Source organism: Talpa occidentalis, unplaced genomic scaffold (assembly GCF_014898055.3).
Source record: "Talpa occidentalis isolate TD23 unplaced genomic scaffold, MPIMG_talOcc4v2.1 talOcc4.13, whole genome shotgun sequence".
NCBI classification, from domain to species: domain Eukaryota; kingdom Metazoa; phylum Chordata; class Mammalia; order Eulipotyphla; family Talpidae; genus Talpa; species Talpa occidentalis.
The window spans coordinates 76,506,459-76,533,284 of NW_023601322.1; the positions used below are offsets into that span (position 1 = coordinate 76,506,459).

The 26,826-nt window shown below is 37.4% G+C and overlaps 1 protein-coding gene and 3 long non-coding RNA genes across 9 annotated transcripts in view; 3 read left to right on the forward strand and 1 right to left on the reverse strand.

Annotated features, from left to right (window-relative positions):
* Nucleotides 1-26,826, reverse strand: part of ADAMTS19 (ADAM metallopeptidase with thrombospondin type 1 motif 19) — a 294,164-nt gene that overhangs the window by 5,616 nt on the left and 261,722 nt on the right. For all 5 annotated transcript variants that reach the window (XM_037509412.2, XM_037509414.2, XM_037509413.2 and 2 more), the window contains one exon: nt 24,829-24,981. In XM_037509412.2, the coding sequence (XP_037365309.1) occupies nt 24,829-24,981 (153 nt within the window). The remainder of the gene's footprint in view (nt 1-24,828; nt 24,982-26,826) is intronic.
* LOC119243511 (uncharacterized) lies at nt 1,779-14,852 on the forward strand. Of its 2 annotated transcripts, none has more exons than XR_005124732.1 (4): nt 1,779-1,882; nt 13,445-13,603; nt 14,025-14,129; nt 14,742-14,852. It is a non-coding gene; the product is annotated as an uncharacterized LOC119243511 (long non-coding RNA). The 2 variants fall into 2 exon arrangements; XR_005124731.2 differs by lacking the exon at nt 1,779-1,882 and adding an exon at nt 6,701-6,779.
* LOC119243512 (uncharacterized) lies at nt 15,031-16,826 on the forward strand. Its single transcript, XR_005124733.1, has 3 exons — nt 15,031-15,168; nt 15,721-15,806; nt 16,625-16,826. It is a non-coding gene; the product is annotated as an uncharacterized LOC119243512 (long non-coding RNA).
* On the forward strand, nt 18,693-22,767 carry LOC119243510 (uncharacterized). Its single transcript, XR_005124730.2, has 3 exons — nt 18,693-18,865; nt 19,184-19,263; nt 21,413-22,767. It is a non-coding gene; the product is annotated as an uncharacterized LOC119243510 (long non-coding RNA).

The window sequence follows — 26,826 nt, forward strand, 5'->3', positions numbered from 1 at the left end:
AAATACCCTTTCAATTGCCAACTTTTACATATGCAGTAAGATTTTTAATTCATATTTTACAAAATCATTGTTAGGATTGCATTCACTTTGCTGTCAGTTCCTTCTTTACAGTCACCATTAGTCCTAGGTCTGCACATTTTCATTTGCACAGGAAGCATCCCTCACAAACCCTCATCTCAAGCCCAGTTTTCTTTATATTTAGTTCCGAGTTTTCCAGTCACCCTCACTCATTTATAGCTAATGTGTTTTTTTTCAAAATTGCTTTATGTTATAATCTTTTAGACAGAAATATTCATAATTGATTTCTTCATTGCCGACAAGGTACAGTCCAGTATCTCAAAATCTCGGGTGGACTTTTCTACCTCTTCAACCTTATTTCCCAACCCTCCACTCTAGGAATCATTTACTTTATTGTAGATTAATCATAATATGAAAGCATTATGATTATTTTATTTATAAAACATTTTGATAAAAATTTATGACAAATGTGTGAAAAATGAACAGATATTTGAAATGGAACAAACAAAATCCCAAGATAACTAGTTTTTACTTTATTATGGAAAACAAGTTATTTTCTCAAATCGGTTAAGAGCGCACAGTTCTTTAGTTTGCAGTAGAACAGTTTCATACTCAAGCCTTTCAAATTCTTTTATGTTGATGCATGACCTATTTTAGCACAACAGGTAAGACTGAATGTTATAAAATAAGAGCTTCTTAATGAAAAATAAAAGGGCCACACTAAAAACTAAAAAAAAAAATACAGACATTAAAACAAAATTCAAAAATAACTCTGTCCTTAAAATGCAGACATGGGCACTAATCTTGTCTCTAGCAATTAATTTACCTGGGACTTATTTTTCCCTTTGTTAATAGCCAAGGCATTATAAAAGATCACAGCTGTACTCTAAGGTGTATATTACTATGAAGCTAAAAATTCCAAAATGACTTTTTATTAAGTTATTGCAGTCTGACAGTTTTTAAGTAGTGAAACTACAGAAAGCAAAAGCTAATTAGATAAATTTCATTATCTAATTTTTTACTATGCCCTCCAGTGATGGTATGAAAGAAGTTCTGTGAAGTCTGAAAATTATAGTTAGCTTGAATGTCTAAGGATAGTCAGTCATGTATTGGCTTTTCAAATATTACTGATCATCCATTAGGTTTAGTATCCTGTGCAGGAAATAAAAACAACAGAAATGATAGAAGTGCCAGCTCCAGAAATTAATAAACTTCATTAATAATAACGCTGACAGGGGCCTCCCTGGTGGTGTAGGCAGTTGAGCACCGCACTGTGAAGCTGTCAGCAGACTCTGCAGTGCAGGTTCAATCCCAGCCAACCGGGGAGAAATCTACATGGTGCAGCAGACCTTTCCTGTCTCGCCCACTGCTCCCCTCAGCAGTGTATTTCATCAGTCTTCCTGTTCTGTTCCCCGCTCTCTCTCTGGTGAATCCTCTCACCCTCCTGCACATCTGGCCTGTACCCTGGTTCTTGTATAAATAAATAAATCTTTTAAAATATATATATAAAAAATAATAACGCTGGCATAAACTAGATGGAGTCACAAATGTGTTGCTAAACACTATGGAAGCTGGTCGATTTCACTGTTAGCCAATTGTTAATTATTTGAAATAATCAGTTGCACTGTAGAACCACTGTTGGCTACTTTAGGATCAAAAGAAAGCAACAAAACTAGTCTTGAAAACTTTAACTCTGTACAATATTAACAGTAGTTAGCTCTTATTTAGTGTTTCTCATATGTACTATGATACATATTTATGTTAGTATCTCACCTGAAGCCCACAGGTGCCACCTATTGTCCCTTCTACAAAGATCAGAAAACAGAGGTCAAACAAGTGAAACATTTTGGTCAGATTTTTACAGGTAAGAAATGTAGTCTCAGGATTTTTAAATAGTGCAGTAATGGAGTTTTCACCCTCATGTTCTGAATCGGTTTGCAAACCTACGTATTACTTGATGTTTCATGCATGCTAATACTCCTTTTTATGTAATCAGAAATTTTTGTGTTCCCTCATCAGCCAAATTAACTCATAATCCTTGCATTTTATGATTAAGGTAAATCTTAATAAATTAGATGGGCTTATTGTTTTAACTCAGGTTATGTGGTATGAGATAAACTCTTTCACCCTAAGAATAATTCACACATGAGATTTATCATTAGAGTGATCATATAACATCCAAATTGGAGCACTTTTGAAAATAGTTGCTAATAATAAACCCATGCTACAGGCAGGCAGGGGACAGTTCTGGGTGAACTGGAACATAGAGCTACCCTATCCACTGAGCAATGTATTAGTGATAAACAACAATGGCCACATGATTAATATATTCTAGGCTTTTTTTTTTTTAAGATTTATTTATTTCTATACAAGAACTGGGGTACAGGCCAGATGCGGGGGAGGTTGAGAGGATTCACCAGAGACAGAGAGGGGAACAGAACAGCAGACTGACGAAATACACTGCTGAGGGGAGCAGCGGGCGCGACAGGAGAGGTCTGCTAGCCATGTGGGACCCTCGCCAGTCGGCTGGGATAGAAGCGGCGCTGCAGAGGCACAGCACTGCGCTCAACCGCCTGCGCCACCAGGAGAGGCCCTATATTCTAGGCTGTATCTAAGGAGTTTTTATACCAAATACCTTGGCTAATCTTCCTCATAACCGTAAAACTTCATACCGAATAACTTTTTATACCGAATGTCTGGGCTAATCTTCCTCATAACCCTAATAACTTTACAAATGGAAAGCATGAGACTTACAGAAATTATTTCATTCACTCTTTCAAGAAATATTTACTATTAAGCCTGCAACATGCCAAACACTGCTCTGGATACTGGCATGTGATTGACAAAGTAGACAGAAATATGTACTTCCAATGAGTAGTTGATATTCTAGTGGAGGGAAGCGAGAAAACAAAGAAGCAAGATTTATCGTAACGTAGCCAATGTTTGGACAAAAATTAACCTGGGAAGAAGGACTGGGAAAATTTGGGGTGAGAGTTTTGCAGTTCAAATGGGCATGATAAGGGAAGGATCCATGGGGAAGGTAACAAAGACTTGCTCCATAAGGAGAGAGAAACCTCAAAAAGTTTTTGGATTACACATACAATGCTGTTTCCGCTGTTTCTACACAGTATCAGTTTCAAGGGTGTCTCTACTCCTTCCCTCCCAGTCTTTCTGCCCTTCCCTCCATTATATTTAAATCCTGTTCTTCACAAACATACCAAGTAAATTTGAAATATCGTTGAAACAAGTCAGCACTACGGGCTTTGACTAAAGGCCAGTAGGCTGAAATGCCAACAGCAATTTGCTAGCAACTGGTAAAGAAACACAGGGTGCTCTGGATAACTTGCCACTGATATTTCTCTAACAAAGAAAAAGCCCCCATTAGAGTGTTTATTAAGGAGAGACTTGTATTGTCTGACAAATTTTCTGTTTCCCAAACAGTTTAATATTGCCCTGAAGGAACTTTGAAACAGGCACTTCATGAATCAATTCCATGACCAAGAAGCCTTTCATTCGGAACAGGAAACAGGATCTTAATGTCTCAGGTTTACTAGAGTAAAAAGGAAGTGGTGATCTTTAGGGCAAACTTAAATAGCTTAGAAAATTTTCTCATGACTTTAGAATTAAACAGCTATTTTGACGGCATTAATAAGGCACAAGGAAAGCGATGTTTGTTACTTTCTCTCCCACCAAAAAAAAAAAAAAAAAACCAAAAAACAAAAAACCCAGTTTCTGAAAGTGTTATTTGCTTTATTGACTTACTGAGAGACATCATTTTAATCTCCCTGCAAAAATTTACATTTTGGGTACACATAAATACCTTTAGATGCTGTCGCCTTAGATTTCACTTACAATTACTAAATCCTTTCTTGCCCTAGGACATTAGTGATAATGTCTAAGCCTTTATTAAGTTGTGGCTACACTGTAGCTTGCATATCAAACACTAGCCATAATAAGAGAAACTCTTTAAATAATTTAAGCAGTGGGACTACTAAAATATTTGAGAAATCGTTCAGTAAATGAGAACCATGTAAATATTAGCAATTCAACAATAAGGCCCTAACCTCTTTTAAAATGAAATATACATTATAGTTTAGGAGCTAAAACTTTCAAGTTTATTTCCTTTCTGTTGGTCTTATGCTAAGAGGTGACGGACTTTATTTTACCTAAAAATTTTTCATCAAAATAAACTGAAAGTAAAGTATAAGTATTGTCCAAGTTGGGGGTAGTGTATGGTGAGAGATGTTAGTGTGAACTCTAGTAAAATTACATTTACTAAGAGAGCAGCTGTGGATAGGCAGGTGGCCAGTACTGGTATATTTTGCTAAGATGCCATAATTCAGCAACTTTATGGATTGGCCTAAATGCAAACAAATAGGGAGAAATAAAAAAACAAGTAGGGGAAAACACACTGAAAAAACCTAAACAATTCTTATTGTTGCATTATTGTAGAAACAAAGGGATGAAATGAACTCTAAATGTCTATGAAGTCCATCTCAAGATATGGATGAGCCAAGGTGTAGAAACTTCTTCCACTGAAAGAGATGGGAGTAGTGAGGTAGTACCCCAAAAGGAAAATATAGGAAGAAACTGACCATGAAAATTTCACATCTCACTTATCTTTATGTATGGCATTAATAGACAGTACTGCTAAGATCTTAGTTTACTACTTTGAAAAATATATGAATAACTTACAGAAGGTGTTCAAGGTAAGGCATTTATCTTGAGACATTTTACCGATTTCACTATGTTCAAGAGCAATGAGTGCGTGCTGTTAAATAATGGTGTCTTGATGTAATTATTCATGTTTTTCAAGTCCAATCTGATGCTTTTAAGGAACTGAGGATAAGGAGGTATTTACTGTTATGATCTAAATAAGTTTTCAGCAATTCACATGCCACATAAAAAATACTTGCTAAAATTTCATTATTTTGTATTGAAATATTCCCTTTATGATTTATTTTAATGTTAAGAATCTGCATCTTTTAAAAATAATCTATGCGTAGTGTTCCCCAAAGTTTCTATGCTGAGTAAGTATTGACTAAATTTTAATTAATGATGGCAGACTTGTCCTGTAGTATATTGACATGAGCGAACTGTTTAATTAAAAAAAAAAAAACCATATAGGTACCAATAAATACTGAGCTTCATTATTTATAAAGTGTCAAAATGAGGGAGGAGAACAGACAATCATGATTTTAAGGGATTCTCAAGACTAGTCTGTAGTACCACTTGGATTTGTTCTTCCAAAGTATAACATTGTCACTGAGAATCATAATTTGTGTAGAAATTGCCATTCATTGCTCATGGTATCACCTGTTAATACCATGTCTCTGTTAAATTCACCAAAGAACATTGTTGTCTTATGTGAGGAGTAACCTGTGTACTTCTGGACAACTTAATTACAACTAAGGATATTTTATAAGTGGGATACTCACAAATATGTCTTAACTACTCTCCTATTTAGAGAAGATACACATTATTTCCAATGACCTCTGGTTCTTGTATTTCTCTGGCTCATGGGTATTGGAATTCAGTAGAACTATTCTGGTTACTAATTTTGATGTCTTAACACTCTTGATGTCAGGGAAGGAGTCAGTGTTGATGCTGGTTTTCTTTATTTAACTTGCATGAACAGCTATGCCTGTGATGTGACATTGGGTTTTAACAATTCCTTTGTAAAAATTAAATTTTGTAACGCTTCTTGAAATAGCTCCCAAATTGGCAACTCGAGATTACACTTCAATCATATTTTGAAAATACCATTAAAATAATGACTTCCATATTGAGTTTTAGGTATTGGGATTCCATGGTAAAATGCCAACTTTAAAATTACTGATCAAAGATTAGCTTTTATCTCTTTGGGGGGATTTAAGAATAGTCACAGCAATAGTGCTTGGTGCTAGTTAGGTACTTGTTAGTCTGAATATTTTAATTTCAGGGATTTTAGGGAACCAATTGAGACATTATTGTTTATTTAACCTAGGTCTACAAATTTACTTAACTATTTTTTTCAGTGAGTTAATGGAACTGTTATCCTGTGCAATAGTTCAAAAAAGCACTGTAAAGTATCTGAGTATTTTAGAGTTTTGTTGGATAACAAACATAACTACATTAACACTGATCTACTTTTAAATTCCCTAAAAAAATGTATTTAAGGATTTAAAATAATAATTTTCACACTTGGGGCCTCCCAGGTGGCGCAGCGGTAGAGCGCTGGGTTGCGAAGCTGCCCGCGGCCTCTGTGGCGCCGGTTCGATCCCCGGCTGCTCCCCGGCCACCGGAGGAGGGTCCCACATGGCGCGCAGACCTCTCCTGCCGCCCGCTGCTCCCCTCAGCAGTGTACTTCAGTCCTTCTGCCTGGTCTGCTCCCTACTCTGGCTCTGGTGAATTCTCTCACCCTCCCGCGCTTCTGACTGTACCCAGTGCATGTATAAACAAAACAAACAAACAAACAAATAAATAAATAAAAACATGCCTCTATTAAAAAAAAAAAAAAATAATTTTCACACTTGGCCAGCAAAGAGATTACGCGAGATTCCTTCCTTATTGACTGTGCCAAAGATATATACTTTGGAGCGAATATGTATTCTCCAGGCCAACAGCTAAGGAAGGCTCTGTAATGCTTTCCTCATTTCCAGCTGGCCTCTGTTAAGAAATAGGAATTCCTAAATTAAGAGAAAATTGTCACTGGCAAATGTCTTTTTTTTTTTTTTTTTAAGCCTATGTAAGTCTTACAGAACCTGATTTCATCTGCAGTGGTAAGTGCCTATCTTTAACAAGGTTAGCTCTATTGATTTGGATAATTTGTCTTCGGGAATAAATGAATTATTCCAAAGTACTTTAACAAAAGTGAAGTAGCATTCACAGTGGAGAGTGGACCTCATAAGGAAACTAAGTGATGACTTCTACTGGAAATTATTAGCACAGCATTCCTATTCATTTATGTATATGTTTGGCAGTTACATCTTTCAAATTTTTAATAAAGCGAGTGTGAAACAAGCAAACTTAACAAATCTTAAAAAGATTTGTTTTTTAAGATTCGTGTTTTGGTCAGTGTTTGAGGGTCTTTTAAAATAGTTTGCCTGTCTTATTTTAACACATAGTATTTGAAATTGTATTTATTCCTAGAGGTCAGACATTTGAGGAATTTTTTGTGCATATGAATGAATTCATCATTTGGTTGTATAGTTAAAAAGATTTCATCTCCTTACTGAATATGCTTGTATGTGATTATAGCAAATCTAGGAAATGTGTGTGGCAAAATCAGGAAGATTGCTTGTGACTAATCAACAGAGAACTGAATATGTCTTGTTACTGTGAAAATAACCATAAAACTACTTTCTACATCAAAGTACACACTGAGCACCAGAATGATGAAAGATTTAAAAAGGTGCTTTGCATTAAGAAGCAATTAATAAGCACTATAATCCTGACAGTGCTCAGCCCATGAATCACAGGGTGTTGCAGGAGTGAAAAGAGACTATCAAGGTATAACTGTCATTCCAAAGAAATGTCATCCACCTACCAGAGGGAACTCTTTGGAATGACAGTGATTGAATATTCTTTTCAAATTAAATACAATCTAGTCCAACAATTTTATGTTGAAAATGGATCAGACCCTTCTGTTATCATATTAGAGAAATGTGAGCTTTTTGTTTGTTTTAATAAAATTTTGATGTAAAATAGTATAGAGAGTGTTATACAGCTACTTTTAACTTATTCCAACTTGAATTAAACTAAATATTTACCAGTTCACAGTGAAAAATCTTAAGTATGCTTTGCTTCTAACCACTGCTTTCCTTCTAGGTTAGATAACTGCTGTCTCACCAAGCGATGAGCATTCCAGCCAACTGGAAATTGAGTTGTTCACTATGCACATGTTGAACTATGTTTCATTATGTATTGCATTGAAAGGTTTTTTTTTTAAAAGATTTATTTATTTATTTATACAAGCACAGGAGGGTGAGAGAATTCACCAGAGCGGGGAGCAGAGCAGGCAGGAGGACCGAAGTACACTGCTGAGGGGAGCAGCGGGCGGCAGGAAAGGTCTGTGCGCCATGTGGGACCCTCACCCGGCGGCCAGGGATCTAATCGGCGCTGCAGAGGCTGCGGGCAGCTTCACAACCCAGAGCTCAACCGCTGCGCCACAGGGGAGGCCCTCATGAGAGTTGTTTTAATAAATAATTAATTTGGACTCTTATCAAAGGGCTATTCTTGATTTCACTATCCACATGATTTTAATCCTTTGTCAATGTGGGGTAGGTGTCCGGTTGATAGATTTGTGTATACTGTACTCTCTCTGCATCCCTAGAATAAATCCCATTTGATCAGCATATTGCTGTATTCACTTTGCTGACAATTTGCTGAGGATTTCTACATCTATGTTCATTAGATATATTAGCATGCTATTCAGTATCTTACTGAGGTAATGTTGGCTTCATAAAATGAGTTAGGCAGTTTCCTCCTGTTCCGTTTTCTGGAGGACTTTGAGAGAAGTATCATGTTGGCTAGAACACACCAGGTCATCTGGACCTGGACTTCAATCTCGTTAGCAGTCTTTTCAGGCTTTCTAATTTTTAATGATTCAATCTTGAACAGGTACAGGATTCTAAGAATTTATCCACTTTCCCCTCCAAAGATACCAGATGTTTTAAAATACCTGTTCATAGTAGTCTCTTACGATACTTTGTATTTCTGTAGCATTTTTCCCCCTTAATGGGTCATTTGTACACCCGAGTCTATTTCTGAAATTCTTCTGCCGGTTTAATTCTATTTAAAATGCCACCATTTTAAAGTGTCTCATTTCATGATGTTTCTTTAAATATTTTCAGTATATTGGGTAAAGAACTCTTTGTTCCTAGATTTCCTTTCTAAGATTTTTTCACCTGTCTGCCTTTGAATGACCTTCCAGTACCTTATTTAGCATTGCTAACATGGTTTTAATGTCTTTATTAGATCCTCTATTTCTGTATCCTTTATATTTGTCCCCAAATTTCTGTTAATCTCATTTTGCTTTTCATTCCTGTGTTCAGAACTTCTTTGGATCTTGGGCATGAGTTATGTGTTGTCTTGTTCGTAGATGTGTGTGTGGTTGGGCACTAGGGTGTAGTTGTTTAGTTTTGTTTCTTAGTTTACCCTGGTGAGAGGGTGCAGGGAGTGAGTCTGAGGCTTAAACATATCTCAGTTTGAAGAGTTGTGGGTAGAGTCCAGTTTCCTCTTTTTGTTTTGTGTCTGCTCTGGATCTGTGTTTCTGGTGTCTGGATTTGCATAAAACCTCTTCTAGTTAATGTCCTTTTCTGCTGGTAGCATCTAAGCTTCATTTGCCTGTGCAGGTTCTACCCTTTTCCACTTTTGTTGTCAAAAGTAACCCCCCTTTTTTTTTTGTGGGACCCTCCCTGGTGGCCAGGGATCGAACTGGCGCTGCAGAGGCTGCGGGCAGCCTCGCAACCCAGCGCTCAACTGCTGTGCCACCAGGGGAGGCCCAAAAGTAACCCCTTTTTATATTGAGGTCATTAGCAAATTGAAGTGTAACTATAGTTATTTTAAATGCCCCCCTCCTTATAACCTGTATGCCATGATTGGGTGTTTAACACCTTATTATGAAATAGAATTGAAATGATCTGATTCTGTTTACCATATTACTCATCATTTTTGTGCACTTTTGCCTTTTCTTCCAGATAAAATAACTGTTTGCAATATTTCTTGTAAGATGAGTCTAGTGTGAGCTCCCTCAGATTTTGTCAGGGAAAGCCATCATAAATGAAAAATCTGTAAGTTACTTTTTTTGTCCCCTTAGGCTGCCTTTACCATTGACTTTGGACATTTTTAATATAACATGTCTCAGAGAAGGCTTGTTTCCATTGAGATAAATAGGTGTTCTGATAGCTTGGTGCATTGTGTATATCATGTTCATTCCCCATGTTTATGAATTTCTAAGCTATTATTTCTTTAAATGGGGTCTCAGTTGCTTTTCCCTCTCTTCTACTTCTGCAGTATCCATTTTCATTATACATGACTGTTAGGAAAAACAGCATTTCTCCTAGTTTCTTCATTTAAAAAATATTTTCTTTATTCTACCTGAATCATTTAAGATTCCAGTCTTTGATCTAATTCTATCTTCCATACAGTCTGTTCTACCTCCAGTGCTTTCTATATCACTTTACTGAGTCCTTCAATTCCAGAATTTGTTTGGCTTTTTTTAAAAAAGGCTTTTAATCTCTTTGGTAAAGTATTCAATCTATTCATTCATTCCTGAGTTCAGAGAACCTTGTTTTCTTATAGCTCACGGAGTTTCTAGACACCTATCCAGCTATTTTGAATTCTCTTAACAGATCGTAATCATCAGTGACTTTGATTTTTGAAATATTGTTTTGATTAATAATTTGGAAGTAGCAAATGCCTTTCTTATTTCAGTACAGCTTTGTTTATATTTGATCCTAATAATTCAGCTGGTTGGTAACTAGAGGACTTTTGTGTTCTATAGCACCACCTACTAGAAAACATTCTTTATATCTCTTAACTGAATCCTGTCTAGCTTTGAGAATTGGCAGCTTGCCCCCCACGCACACCTCCCCCCCCTTGCTTTCTCTGCTGGGGGTGTGGGTGAGGTGTTATCACTACTTATGTTTTTAAGGCCTCTGCCGTTGTCACTGCAGTTTGGGTAACATCACCCAGTTCATTGAGGTGGTGGACACTGTGGTAGGTAGAGGGGTCTTGGGAACAGCCAGAGTAACAGACCTTGTATCTGGGGCATTCAACTCCCCTGCGGGCATCACTGCAGCCAGTGAACCTGAATCATGTACACTACTTTCACTGTTGCTTGATTTCTAATGGTCAGAGTTGTGTGCCGCCCCGCCCCCCTAATCCAGGGTGAGCCAGCATCAGGGTCACTACTGCTGTCACTACTAATAAGTTGGATACTCTGGTTTCTCTTCAGATGGCATAAATCTTTCGCCTTTTACTACTAATAAGTTGGCTGGAAATGTGGGCGGTGCTATAACAGGGAACTAGAGTTACGGGTGCTGCCTTTATTGTGTAGTTTTCTGCCTTCTGTGTATATTTCAATTCACTATTGAAATGTTTGGTACTCATGAGATTATAATTATAAGCGGTTTTCTTCCAAATATTAAGACTTGTGGATATAATTAAAATTCTGTGCACTTTCCCAAAGTATATTACACCAAATACTAGCTAAATGCTCTGCAAAAGTGACCTTTGGTTAAAGGAAAGGGGAAAAAAAATAGCATCATCACTTTCGCGATTTAATACGAAGGGTCTGAAAGGACCTGAGAGGTCCTACCGAAAGAATATTTGCTTTGTTTACTTCTGCATTTCTCGTACATGCAGACCACATCCCAAGGAAAGTTTCCCATGGGATATAATTTGGAAAGCAAGTTTCAATTAATTTCATAAATATGAACGTAGCCTTATAAAAATGACATTCAAGTAGTTGTTCAATATCAATTTTACTAATGTATCTACTTGCACATATATTTTTTCTATTATAGCAGTTCTTATTTTATGCAGTCCTTTTATTCTATAGTTTTAGCTGATACTCAATATTTTCTGTTGCTATTGCTGCTGATTCTTTCTTTAAATTTGAATGGGAACCCCTTGTAAAAAGTGGTTGAGCTTTCCCTTGCTGACCTGTAACAACCCATTAAGTCTAATTATGTTAAAAAACAGCAAGCTATTCCTGCCGCCCGCTGCTCCCCTCAGCAGTGTACTTCGGTCCTTCTGCCTGTTCTGCTCCCTGCTCTGGCTCTGGTGAATTCTGTCACCCTCCCGCGCTTCTGACTGTACCCAGTGTTTGTTTGAATAAATAAGCACATCTTTAAAAAAAAAAAAATAAAACAGCAAGCTATGTCACTTGAATTCTTGGACTTCCTGAAAGGTGATTTTGAGTGGATATATGACTGCATTAGGTTAACCTAAACATAGGAATTCATAGACCAAAGGTCCTTAAGCCTGGCATTATAGCAGTAAGAAATCTCTTTGGGCTTTGAGTCAAAAATACCAGGCTGCAGGGATGAATGATTAAAAATGTTTTACTTAGTCATTAATTTAGGATGTTCTTGACCACACTGATAAAAGATTTAAGTTTCCTTCAATGATTCACTGAAAAGACATCCTTATTATTCATCATTTCATACCAATTGTGATAAGTCACAATTATCACTGTAAATGTAATTTGATGTGACTGACTTGTGTGTGGAAAATAGAGGCAGATCAATAGGCCAAGGGCATTATGAGATTTTAAGCAGCCTAATACATTAACTTATTTAGAACTTCAGATGCACATACTCAGTCTGAGAATCCAGTATCACAAAAATAAGAGCTAAAAAAGGTTTCATTCATGGTGCTCACCAAGTCATCTATATTAACTGCTCTGTATAAAGGGAAATTTAAAAATTATAAGGTAATAACATTTTCTGCTAGTCTTTCTAGACTAGTTTTAAATCTGTAAGAATCTTTCATAAAATTGTTTCCTTAATTTTATTTTTTAAAGATTTATTTTATGCATACAAGAACTGGGGTATAGGCCACAAGTGTGGGGGGTAAGAGGATTTACCAGAGACTGAACAGGCAGACTGACTGAAATACACTGCACAGGGGAGTTTTATTTTGAATTGAAGCCACAACGTTTTCACAGGAAGTGCAGAAACTATTGTAAGACACCATTTTGAGATTTGCTACTACTTGGAAATAGAAAATTTTTCTTATGAGAATGATCTAAGAAAAAAGTGGAATTCCTATAAGCTTATTTGCAATTTTTATAGTTAGAAAGCAAGTATATAAGCTGATATATTTCCCCTGCTCATTATAAGACTTGCTTTAGTTTTCACGTTCCTTGTCCATTTTAACTGTCCTTCTATAGGATTATGATCCTTATAGTTTTTTAAAAAGCACTATTACATAGATATAATGAAATCATCTAAATGGTTTGTTTCTAACATTATTTTGAACTGTATCTTGCCTCTTGTCCAAAAATCTGTTAATCATGTCATAATTTGATATATACTCCAAACTAATTTCCTAGAATTTTAAAGGACTAAGTTAATTGTAGACTAGGAAAAGAATCTAAGCATAAACCAAGAATCATATTGTACAAATCTAAGGTATCTTTTTTTTGTTATTCACTTGAATAAGTATAAAGTACTTACTTATACTACACATAAGAGTTCTGCTATAAAAGCTTTATGAAGGACCAATTTCCGTGCCACAGGTAGAGAAATAATATTTTATTAGCTTCTCTGTTGACCTCTGGTAATGAAAACAAGAGGTGCAAGTTCACATAAAGGTGGAAAGGTCAAATTCATTTAGCAAATATAGTATTTCATTAAACGGAAGGCCCTGTTATTTTTCAAGTTAGTGTTGTATACTGTAACTCTGCATTAATTCACTTACACTGTTCTGTTGCCAGGAAACATATGGGTAATGTTCTGCTGTCCGGGAAAGACCCTGAGGTCATATATCTATATCCAAATGTGGCATATACTTGTGTCAACAGTTCACCTATGCCAGAACAAAGTAACCACAGTGTGTCCAGTTTTGCCAACTCCCTAGTCATAATGACTTAAGCGTGAGTATTGTTCAGCAAAAGTTGCATTTCTATAAATAAGAACAATCTGCCATAAATTGTTTCCACTAGAGTGTATACTTGGATCTGTAGTTTTTTTTTTTAATCTGAAGCTAAGCACAGGTTTTCCACTACTCACAAATGCTAGAAACACAGGCTGATACAAATGCAGTGAACACACTTTGAGGCATAAGCAGTATTCTTAGTAAGCTTCCATTTTGACAATATTATCTTGGTCCTATAGAGGTCAATGACTTTAGAACCTGAGTTCCCTCCCGCCCCCGACTTATCCTCTGTTATCAGGAGAAGAGCAGAATTTCAGAGCTAGACTTTATGGATAGTCCACTGAATAGTCTTGACTAAATAGCCAATGTAAACCTATATTTAAAGCATTATTTAATTTTAACTCCACTTTGATTATTAGAAGTATTGGAGTGAGTGAAACTGAGATTAATGACCTCAAGAAACACAGAAATCCACCCCCAGTTGCACACATCTTGTTGCTGTTCCTGTTCCAGGGACCCAGCTGGTAAGAATAAATCGTCTATATATTTCCCCGTCCATGAATACATTACCAAAAATTTAATCACAATTTTTTTGCTGTAATTATTTTGGGATGTCTTTATTTTTAACATGGAAATGATATTTTAGGCATAAAAAATCAGGGGTGAGTTCAGTAAGGTCCACATGAAGACACTGGCTTTAATTTGTGAGGAGTGCTGTTTGTTTTGCTGAGACTTCATTCATAAATGAATCAAGATAAAACAAGTTTAAGGAAAAGAGTAGACTTCTAGCCATACAAAGAAAAATTAAAAGCCTAAACATACTGGCTCTCCTAAATAAGCAAAATGGCCAATAAACACAGGTTAAGTGTCATGGAATACTTATGAATATTCATTGGAGGTATCCATTTCTTTCTTTACTCACAAAGACTATGTTCTAGCTAAGTAGCAATATACCACCACCAAAAAAGCCAAGTTAAAGTAATTTAAATATATTTCAAAATGGCACAACATAAAAATGAAAAAAAAAAAATGAAATTTAACACTCAGGGTTCAGGGCAATCCACCCCAAAATGTTTCAAAGTGGAACACATACTTGTGTCAACAGTATTTAATTCTAATTTAAAATTGCTTCATAGACGGCTGAAGCTGGACTTTCTGTGACCTTATACATCACACTCGAAGTAGGAAATAAATTTCCTGTGTGATAGGCACCGTCCCTGTACCAGGAGGGAAGGACACATTTTTATCACCAGGCAAGGATTTTTGGATATGATTGAATTATGAAAATAAACTTTTCAGCCTTTTAGTAAATTAGAGTATAAACCAGTATGTCAAGAGTTGTCTAAAAAGTATATAAATGTTACTCTGTTCATTTGCCCACATCCCTATATTCATGTTTTTTCTCTTGTTACTGTCTTGTGTCAAGTTAATTATTTTCCAGCTGTTAAGGGCCACAGTTTGGTGTGGTGGGTATGATACCCCACCAACTGGGTAACACTTGCTCCTCGAATACTTCTGCAGCTAAGAAATCTCAGTGGAACTGCTGACAAAGGCCGCCTACAGGTGAGTGTTGTCCTGATAGCATTCCAGTGGAAGAAGAATGAGAATTTCCTTTTCTGCAAGAGGAAAAATTAGGTTGAAAGAGTTCCTTGGGTTTAGTGATTCTGGCTCTTTGGTTTGATTACTCATGTGTATCCTGTCTTTCCCTTAGTTTCAAGAACTAGGGATTAAAAAAAAAAATGGTTCAGGGCCTCCCCTGGTGGCGCAGCGGTTGAGCGCTGGGTTGCAAAGCTGCCTGCAGCCTCTGCAGCACCAGTTCGATTCCCGGCCGCCACCGGCGAGGGTCCCACAGGGCACCAGACCTCTGCTGCTGCCCACCGCTCCCTTCAGCAGTGTTTCGTCAGTCTGCCTGTTCTGTTCCCTGCTCTGGTGAATCCTCTGTCCCTCCCATCTGGTCTGTATCCCGGTTCTTGTATAAATAAATAAATCTTTAAAAAAAAAAAATCTTGAAAAAAAAAATGGTTGAAAGGGTAGGAAGACTGTCACTCTTTGTACTTTGAAATAGCTCTTTAGGACAAGGCCCCTCATAATTGTGATCTTTTCTTTCTTACGCAGATTCTGGGAGTGAAATCCTTTAACTTTGGCCACCCTTACTAATTGAGTCATTATTTGAATTCTTCTAGCCTGACTGCAAATTATCAGTAAGTGGTTTAGCTGGAATCTGATAGTCAAGTATTGATAAAAGAAAAACTGCAGCTGTCCCACTAAGGCAAATTACTTTGCAGTTGCATTATATACTCAGAAGGAAGGACAATTATAAAAGGAAAATTACCCAGAAACTCCTAGGAGGGAAGGAACACATTATTTCTCAAGAGTTGTAAATTTTATTATGTCTTTCAAAAGTAAACAGAGCTACTCACCAAGACTAAATTAGAGGAAAAGAATCCCTTTAAAAACTGTCAACAGCTACACTCACTCACTTTGCCCAAAAATTTTTCCTTCCATAAAGTTTGCTTACTAAAGACAAAAGGTAAGAAAAGTCTTCTCTGCAAATATTAATGAAAGGCTTCAGTCATCTAAACAGAACACCCTAAACAAAATTTGAATCTGTGAATTATAAATATCTGATTGGTGGCTAAAAGTTTAAGGTCTGTGAGGCTACAGGAATTTAGCAGCAAGCTGTAGCCCCTCCCTTTCTCTATCAGTAACTCTTTAAAAAAAAAAGCATATTCCAAAGCAAAGTGCCTCAAACCCTATCAGTTCAAGACTGGCACCACTAGTTGTAAAACTCTCTCACTTCACCAACAGGATGTTAAGCCTCAGTGATTTTGGTGAGCAAACTGAACATAACCCGTTTACATTCATGTCCGTGAGCCCCTTATAGCAGCAGCCTTGAGATCCGAGGCAAGATTCTCCTCTGAACATGGCTGTGCTCACTCGAGTGCCTCCTGTCATCTACAGTAAAGCTTCATTTCTAACTCACCTACAATGATTTCAGCACAAACGCTTTCCTGCACAGGTCAAGGATCCCCCTCGTACCTCAGCACCCCGGGGCCCTATCATTGTGGCAAGCTGGTCAGGAGAACGTCTGTAAGGTAAGTTGCTCTCCCTGTGTGCTCTGCCTCCTGCCACTTCTGACCTCCAGCCTTTCTACCCCTTGCCTGCCTCAAGCTTGCCTGTGCAGGGCATGCACTTCCCAGGTACCTACATGGCCGCACGGCCTTCAGGTCTCTGCTGAAGCGGCACCTTATTGCCAGGACTTCTCTAACTTCATCAGCTCAGCATCCCTGCTGCTCCTCAGTCCCTTACCCTGCTGCAGGTTTGTTTGTTTTCCTTGCGTCATTTATTTTTATACAGTATCTTGTTTTCTCCCCTCAGCTGTAGTCTTCCATCACCCCAGTTCCTTGTGCTTTTCAGTCTACTACAGATCAAAGGTTGGCTTGCAAGTTTTGTCTTTTGCTTGACCTTTCATTTGGTTTTTACTCTAGTCCACAAGTAAGTGAAACCATCTGGTCCTACTGCAGTTTTCATTTCCCCCTGGGCTGTGGGCACTTACTGGCCTACCTCTGCTTAGTCTCTCCCTGCAGTAGACTGTAAGCTCCTTGTCAATAAGACCTTTGTTTGACTCCCTGCTACCTCTTGAGCCGTGGGACAGTATCTCTAGTATAGTGCCTGGCACTGGATTTGTGCTGAAAACACATTTGTTGAATGAATGAGTCAAAGCACATCTCCTCGTGGTTCCTCTTGGTCTTCTGTTACTATTGACCAGCCTGCCCATCTCAAAAGATTCCTTAGAATCTCATGGAAGAGCATATTTACATACAGGACAGGGTGTGCCTAGGGTGGGGGGAGGACAGGAGACACAATAAATGGAGATCAGATACAGGTAAGAACTGGAAAACCATAGAAGCACGTGAAGAAAGTGAGGTGAAAGCAGAGGTTGGACACTGGTGACTGGATGGTGAAGGTGAGTCCTCCGTCTTTCCTTCTCCCTCGCCCTTCCTTGAGGAAGAGTGCAAAAGAGAGAGAGAGAGAATGAGAGATAGAAAAAGAGAAAGATTTAGAAAGGAAAGGAAGAGCGCAATAGCAGATATGAGGGGGGGAGATCCAGAGGGAGGGAGCAGGAGAGAGATGGATAGAGCGAGAAAAAGAAAGGCAGCAATAGAGACAGATGGAGAGAGAGCACAGAAAATAGAGAGTGGTAAGTTGAGGGGGAGAGAAATAGAGATGAAGAGAGGGCGCATGAGTGGTAAATATATACATAGGGAGAAAGGGAGGGAGCGAGAAGGAATGGAAAAGCTGGTAGACAGCTGATGACCATAACGTAGACAAAGGCTAACAGTGAGAGCAATATAGCGACAGAGATGGGGAGAAAATGAGAGATGGAGAGAGAAAGACAGACAGTGATAGAGAGGGAAAGACACACGGGGGGAGAGAAAGCTCGAGATGGTTGAGAGGGGGAGACGTAGAGGAAAAATGAGACAGTGGGAAAGGGGGGCAGAGAATGAGAGCTACAAAGAGCGAGAGGGAGAGCTCTAAAGAAGAATGGAGAGAGAATGACAGAGAAAAGGTACCAAGACAGACAGATACAACTGCATGAAAGAAACGACGTGTATGAAAAAATGCAACTGCACCTTATAAAATAGAAAGTACAGCTCCGCGAAGCAAAATTGTTTATACTGGCAAACAAATGCTAGTTTCATCACTTTGATTCAGAATGAGACACAGAAATAAGTCATCTCATTTCTATCATCTGACACGTCTGAATTTTATTATTAATAAGAACTTTTGATAGGTTCAACACCACTGAAGAGAAAGAACAGCAGCCCAGACCCGGGGTTTATTCCTTCCCTGACTTCTGCCTAACCTGGGCAATACCCAGCAGCCCCTGTGACCATCCATGGGCTAGGTATGAAAACACCGGGCGCAAAGCAAAGGGCTAAGTAGAGGAAGAGTAAATGCTCTTTTGCCACAACGCCTAGCCTTGCTATATAAACCGGAGAATGGAAAAAGGCCAGAAAGCAAAACCTTAACATATGATCAACTAAATTGGGCTCTAGTAAATTCTTTCCCTGGAGGACAAAAGACCTACGCTTTTGGACCAGGGCATGCGATATTTTTCTGACAGCAGAGTTTTGAGCATAAACTTGTCTTCTGCTATATCACCTAGGCCTGGGCACTGAGCACAGAGACTGCTTACCTCAGTGGCCTCATTCTCCACAAGCAGCGGCCTGGCTTTGTTCCAAGGCCTGGACCATCGGTGAGTCTCCGCCACCTTCCAGCTGTGGGGGACTAGACCCTCTTCATCAGTCATTGTTTCTCTCTCCCTCCTCTCGTCTGTCCTCGCCTACAATCTTTAAACCCCTTAGTTTTACTCTTGTGTTCCAATTCACTGGCCATCAACACGTTTTCTTTATCCTATTTCTCCTTGTAACTTATATTACTGTCAGAACTGGCTGGCATGCCCCATTCTCCAGCCCCTACCTCAGCAAGCCATTTTGGGTGGTGACTGAAGGAGCATGGGTAAACAGCTTGCACCCCCAGGTGGCTGCAGGATGAAGAGCTCTTGTACTTCCAGATATGCTGATGTGAGATTAAAGTGCTGCCAATTCAGACTCCTGATCTTTCCCCCTGAAGATATCTAATGAAGACCAAATGGTGAGAAATCTTACTGTTCTTTAAATTTAAACTTCACTGGATAGCAACCAGTAAGGATGCTTACTGATTTGTTGGAAAAAAACTTTTAAAGTGTTCAATGGACCTGTGAAAATTTTTTGAAGATTTTGACATTTATGTTTCTTTAAAATTAATTGATATTGATGAAGATGTATGGGGAAGAAATGGGGTTTTTTGGGAACTGAATTCCAAACCTCAGCTTTCTGATTAGGGTCAGTGAAATGCAAAATAAGTAATCTGAAGCTGTTCCCTCTCTCCTCCTCATGGTCTAGACAGTTGCTCTTCTGTCTTTCTTAGCAAAGGGCCTGATTTCAGCAACAACTTTGGAGAACAATCTCATTTTTCTCTGCTCATCTTTGAAATGGTTCTAAATGGATCTAGCATGTAAGGATTTTAGCTTCCATCGCATATTGGAAACCTCCTTGACATAATATTTGGAGGCGAACATAGCTAAATGGGTATATGAAACTTAACTTAAAAACTTAAATTACTGGTGTTATCAGGCAATCTTTGTTTTAAAAATAAGTATGGCTGTGGTGAAACTGTCCGCCCAACCAAAATCCCTTTAGGAATTTAATGAAAGGAAAATAAGCATAGGTCCCACCTTCTTAGAACAAAAGTTCTCAGTGTTTCTTCATAAATATTGGTAAAATCTTTGCTGAAATTAGTACACATGATCAAAATTTCAAATGAAAATGAAGAGATCTCTGTGTCTACTGTCTCTGGAGGGCTATTGTTATATAAGTGGCACCTCTATAAATTCTAATGTAATAAAAACTAACCCCAAATTTTGAGATCACAATGTAGAATTTCTGGTAAATGAGAACTAGTAATTCATACCAAAAAGTTTCACTGTGAGATTTGAATAATTTGCATAGCAATTTTTTATAGAAGATGCTAGACCTTCTTTACAATAGTTTAGTCTTATTTAGAGCAATGTTTCTGATTTTGTTGAAAATTACAGACCTTATGAGATTTCAGAGACAATAGTTTCTATGGAAGCAATGCCTTCTTTGGTTTTACCGAGGATGATAAGTAAAAAATTGGCTTCACTTGTTTAAAAGTAACTCAATAAAATGTTTTTAACTTTCATAAACTTCTTAAAGTAAAAGCCTTTTTTTCCTTTTATCTCTGATGCTATCAGCAATTTGGGAAAATATAACTTTAAGAACAAAGATGAAACATTTATTTTTATTACCATCTGATGCTGCCAAAACTGTAAAAATCTCTTCTTCTTAGAACCCAATTGGAAAGATGATTATGTTATTGACACTTTGATTACGATGTCATATCTAGGACAGGCGAACACATAACTCTAAGGAACTCAGCTTATTTTCATGGAGTCAGTACATAACCTTGGGAAAACCAGCCTGATACTTGCTTCCAGGTTCCCAGCAGCCTTACTCAGTGGCAGGCTGAAGAATTTCAGGATGTTTTGGGAACCTTGAAAAGAGTAATTAATCCAAATTTATTGGTTTTGCAGACAAAGTCTGATGGTGATATCTTGGCATGATTTTTGAGCCTCAAGAGGCTTTTAAGAAATTGAATTCCTTCAGTTCCAGCAAAACAGTTTTAAAAGAACTTACATAATTAATCGCTGTTCTTGCTGTACTTAATAATAGACCAAACTTATTCAAATTAGACATTTTGTGTAGGCAAATTAATTTTGTTTGAGGGTGATTATGGGGAGAAAAATTATTTCAATAACAACACATTTTGGTTATTTGATTCTAGTTCTGTTGTCTTTGAGGTTTTTGCTTCCTGCTTGCAAGCTTCACTACATACTGAATTCTGAAAGCTTTCTCTAACATCAGGCTACGACTCTCCAAACTAATGTTTCCAAGTTCTCCTCTGATGCTTTAGAATTGACATCATTGAGAACTGAAAGTCCCCTATTTCTAAAACAATACAAGCAGAAGTGAAGCAACATGTGAACTCCAGAGAAATCACAACACTCACCCATGAACAGTCTTCATGCTGACTGCTGGACAACATCTGATTAGAAACTTTCAAAGTACAAAAGGTGCTCTGAACACAGTACCTAAAAGTCTTCAGCTGTGTACCTTCAGGACTCAAGTGGGTTTATAATTTACTCCAGTCATTAATAATTATATTTCTTTTGCTTCTACAGAAATGCCTCATCTTATCTAACTGCTTGCATACAATATAAAGACATAACTTCGGGAGCCTACCTGCAAGAAAGTTGCTGACAACTATTTCAATGGACTTACCTGTTATCTGGACTCGAGAGATATGGACAATTTACCAACTCATGTGTGGAAAGTCTCAGAAAGTTTCAGGGGAGGGGATTGTGTGGATCCTGGCAGACAACTCCAAAATGTGCAATAGTGGCACATTGAATAAATTAAAATTACTTGAGAAAAAGAAGTTCAGAAAAATTTCTGAATTTAATTATCTTTCAACCATAAGAGAAAGATTTTTTTTCTCCCCAACAACACAAAAGAAAAACAATCTCAGAAATTCAGAGAATCGTAAGCAATTACTATGAATGTTTGTATGCTGACTAAATTGAATAATGTACAAGAGAGACAGAGTCTTAGAAATATAAAACCATCTGAAACTGAATCAGGAAGAAATTAAAAACCTGAACAGACTGATTACTGGCAAGGAAATTGGAGCAGTTATCTAAAGCCTCCCTAAAAACCAAAGTCCAGGACCAGATAGCTTCACTGGTGAGTTCTCCCAAGCATTCAAAGATGACATACTAATACCTATCCATTTCTCACATTTCCAAACACATTTTGAGGTGAACATTACCATAATATCAAACTCAAGACAACACACACACAAACTACAGACCAATTTCCCGAATGAACACAGATAAACAAATACTCGACAGAATCTTAGCAAACAGAATTCGATGCATTAAAATGATCATACACCATGACCAAGAGTGGGATTTATTCCAGGGACACAAGGGTGGGTTCAACATCCGAAAATAATCAACATAATTTACCACAACTCTAGCAAAATAAAAATCATATGACCCTATCAATAGATGCTGAAAAAGACTAGATGGAATATATCTCAACATAATAAAGGCCATATACCACACAGCCAGAGCTAACATGTTCACTGGTAAAAAACTAAATCCTTTACACTGTTGGTGGGGTATAGATGGGCCCAGTCCCTGTGGAAAAGACTATGGAGGTTTCTCAAAATACAAAAAACGAGTCTACAACATGAGTCAGCAACTCCAATCTTAGCTGTCTACCTTGAGGATACAAAAACACTTATTTTGAAGAGAAATATATTTCTCTAAGATAAAGAGGTCTTATTTTATATACAAATGTTACATGCTTATGGTTTTTATTCCTTGATTTGAAATCTACTTGTGATGGCTGCTTAAACATTATTCGCTTTGTCTTGAACAATTGAAAGTGAGTCAGACCTTACCAAAAAAAAAGCTTTTAAGTCATCTGAATGAGTAAGCTTTCTGGACCAGTGTCATCATGGGAGAAAAATAGCTGTATCCTTGTTCACAAAGTAGTATTCAGAAATAACTTATGTTGGCCTGTGACTAAACTAAAATATATTTGTTTGGTGTTTGAATAACAAAAACCAAACTCTCTTTTTAGTTTTGATTTGCTTAAGATTTAACTGATCACATGATAGGTACATTTTATTGCCATGCAAGTAGGATTTGCTAGTGACATCTGCATATGTAGCAATATTGAATTAGAATAGAAGCTAAATCTTCTGATTTTTTTGGTAATAATTTTTTTGGCTTTGGCAGTTAAGTGTTAATGACTATCAGTTACAATTTTTCCATTAATTTTAAATAAAGTTGAAAAATATACCTCTTTTATCCTAGTGATTTTATACTTTATTTTTTTAATTTTTTTTTATTAAGGCATGTTTTATTTATTTATTTGTTTGTTTGTTTTTTTATACATGCACTGGGTACAGTCAGAAGCGCAGGAGGGTGAGAGAATTCACCAGAGCCAGAGCAGGGAGCAAAGCAGGCAGAAGGACCGAAGTACACTGCTGAGGGGAGCAGCGGGCGGCAGGAGAGGTCTGCGCGCCACGTGGGACCCTCCTCCAGTGGCCGGGGAGCAGCCGGGGATCGAACCGGCACTGCAGAGGCCGCGGGTAGCTTCGCAACCCAGCGCTCAACCGCTGCGCCACTGGGGAGGCCCTGATTTTATACTTTAAAATAAACAATTGTCTAACATAACAAAGAAAACATCCAGAATTTTCACTAGTTGTTTATATCTTCAGTGCTGAGTGAAGAGTTTGAAATCAAGTGTTCTCTCTTTTCTTTTCCCTCATATGGAAACCAAGACTCAAAGGCATTAAATGACTTAATAAACCCATCTGAAAGAGTCCAAACAGTTCTCTCCATCTCTTCACTTCTAAGCTAGTTCCCTTTCATCCTATGCTCTCTTAATTAGAATTTGGGGAACACAAACCTTGAACATAAAAAGTTAGGTGTGGTTAATTTAAAATTATCTTTCTCCTAAAAGTTGTTTAGTCTAAAGTGTGAGGTTTCCTTAGATGATTCACCAGTTGATAGTTGCATAAAATGGACTAAGTATTTTCTAATTCTCTAGCAGGGATTGATTTACATTGTTGACAAATGCATCCATCCTTTAAAGAGTCCTGATGTGAACTTTGAGTGTTAGAAGTTGTGGAAAAAATAGTTTATTAAGAATTCAAATGTGACGCTAATATGTCAACTTAATCACAAGAAACTAGCTTTTAAAAGTCATAGATTTGAAAGTATTTCTCACAGAGCATTTGCTAGGGCTATTAATGAATAACCACCACATTACCCACAGTACTCCCACAGCCATCATTTCCTTTTAATTTATAAAAGGGACGAATAGAAGATGTACTATTTTTTTTTTCTAAGCCTGAGGATGTTATGATTCCATAATAGAAATCACAGGTGAATGTGGCAAGACACAGGCAATCACTTGCTGAACATGTTTCTGAAACCTAGGGAATTGTTTTCACTTGCATATGATTAGACTTTCAAAACATGAGATTATTTTTTAGAGTGAATCTGTGAGCTGTTTTCTACAGATCATTTAAAATAAGCATTACTATTATCAAAATATTAAGCTTATTACTACTTACCTTTTCAGTGAATTGTGTCCACTTGATTTGTCCACTGGACTTCAAGACTTCCATTCCTTTCTATTCTGTATACAACCCCAAATATTGGGGGAAAAGAATCACTTACCATTATGATGGGAATCCCCTTTGCTCTGCTATCATCCTTAATTATATACAAAAAACATCATGACACAGTATTATACCAACAAAACCTAGCAACAAATCACAGATACTACTTTTGGAGTTCCCTTTTATCAAATATGGTTGAAAGGCTTTACACATTTTATCTTCATCTTTAACACAGTTTTATAGAGATGAGAACTTGAACCTGGGTATGTAATACTTCAAACCCCATGATCTGTACCTCTACCATCTATGCCTACGGAACTTCTTACTGTTTGTAGTATCCAGGGCAACGCTGACATTATTGAAATGTAATATAAGAATGTACAGAATGATTCTTACCTTAGACCAGTCACCCATTCGCCACACATAGCATTTCGAGTAATCTTCACAGTCCTCAGCCTCTCTGGGTTGGGTGGAGAGGACACATTTCTTTCTAGGGTTGGTACACCTCACAGTCCGATGGCGTACACCTTTGCCGCACTTGACTGAACACTGGAAGAGAGTATCAGTGGTTGGATGATTGCAGATTTAGAATAATAATTACATTATATAAGTACTGGTTCTAGTTATCTCTCATACATTCATTATGCACGTAAAGACCAGGTGAAAGAAGAAAGGATAATGTTTAGGCAAAACCCAGAATACATGTCAGTATCACAGACCAGATGAACTTAGGGGCACAGTGCTGGATAGAGTGGTTTTAGGAATACGGGACCATTATTACAGAGAGTAATTAAACACGGGTTAATTACGAAACACAAAAAATACACAATGATCAAAATGTACATTAGATTGATACCAAATTTTCACACTGTATTATGTGAGGAAATCGTTCATTTTCTTTTTGGTAAGATTTATTCTGCTCTAAACTTATGAAATGTTGGTGAAAATAATTTCTTACAGTATGTCATTTCTCACAAGTATTTCTTATATTTAAAACAAAATATTAGAACAAAACTAAATGAAAAACAAAACTAAAATGAAGAATTGGTTTACCTAATATATATCCCTAGAAATCATAATTCTATATGATTGAATAGATTGAAAATATAATTCTGTTCATAAATGGATGCTTTTTCTAATAATATGACATTACTGATTTGAAGATGGAAGTATCTTCCAATAACCTTTCCTGCATGCAGTGTACTTACTCATTTATCCCACCTACTACAGAATATTTGTAAAGGTAGGCTTCACAACTATCCTTACATCGAGCCCACAATGGGAGAATGGGGAGAAGATAGGAGTGATGAGAATAAAACTTGAGAATCAATTTATATTTATGTCTGAAAGGGGTCCAAAGAAATAGTTGAATATTGCTTTAACTATAAAAATATGAAGTATATAAGTTTAAATATAAAAAGTCTTGCATAAATTCTTATAACTTTCATTTAAATATGTTGATCTTTGAAGTGAACCACATGTGGGATTTGGGATTATAATTTTATTTTTTTGCAATTGAAACTTTCCCTGTATTGTATAATCAGTAAATTAAAACAAAAGAGACTTTTTAAATTGGTGTAAAACACTGAAACATATTACTTCCAGTTGGTGGCAAAAGATCGGTATAGAATATTTCTGATCAATTTCCTCCTGAACAGTTTGCAAAAAATGTTATGGTGTGGGCCTCCCCTGGTGGCGCAGCAGTTGAGTGCTGGGCTGCGAAGCTGCCCGCAGCCTCTGCAGCACCGGTTTGATCCCCGGCTGCCGGCGAGGATCCCACATGGCGCGCAGACCTCTCCTGCCGCGCCCGCTGCTCCCCTCAGCAGTGTATTTCGTCATCTGCCTGTTCTGTTCCCCGCTCTGGCTCTGGTGAATTCTCTCACCCTCCCGTGCTTCTGACTGTACCCAGAGCTTGTATAAATAAATAAATCTTTAAAAAAAAAAAAACGGTAAGACTGGAGGTGGGGTATTTTCATCTCTGATTCTCATGTCAATCTTCTTTCCAGATTAAATTAGTCCATTTTGATATAAAATTGGATATTACATTTATTCTCAAAACTATACACAACAACGGAAGGTCAATCAATTAAACAGTAAAGTACAGCTCAAAGAGAAAGAAAAAGTAAACTGGACTAATTTGGGGGGGTAGAAAGGGGGTGAGTTAATATTCACAAAACTTATCAAGGTACTTTTATCCTCATTTTCAGAAGAATGGCTATTTGCTATAACCTAGAATTTTCTGTCATTTTTTGATTCCTAATATTTTGGAACTTTAGCATATGGATAATTTTGGCCTGGGTGTGTTTTCAGAAGTATATGAGTTTATAAGTGTACCTGAGTAGGGGGGCATGGAACATTATACTACAAATGGGAGTGTGGTACAGTGAATTAGAC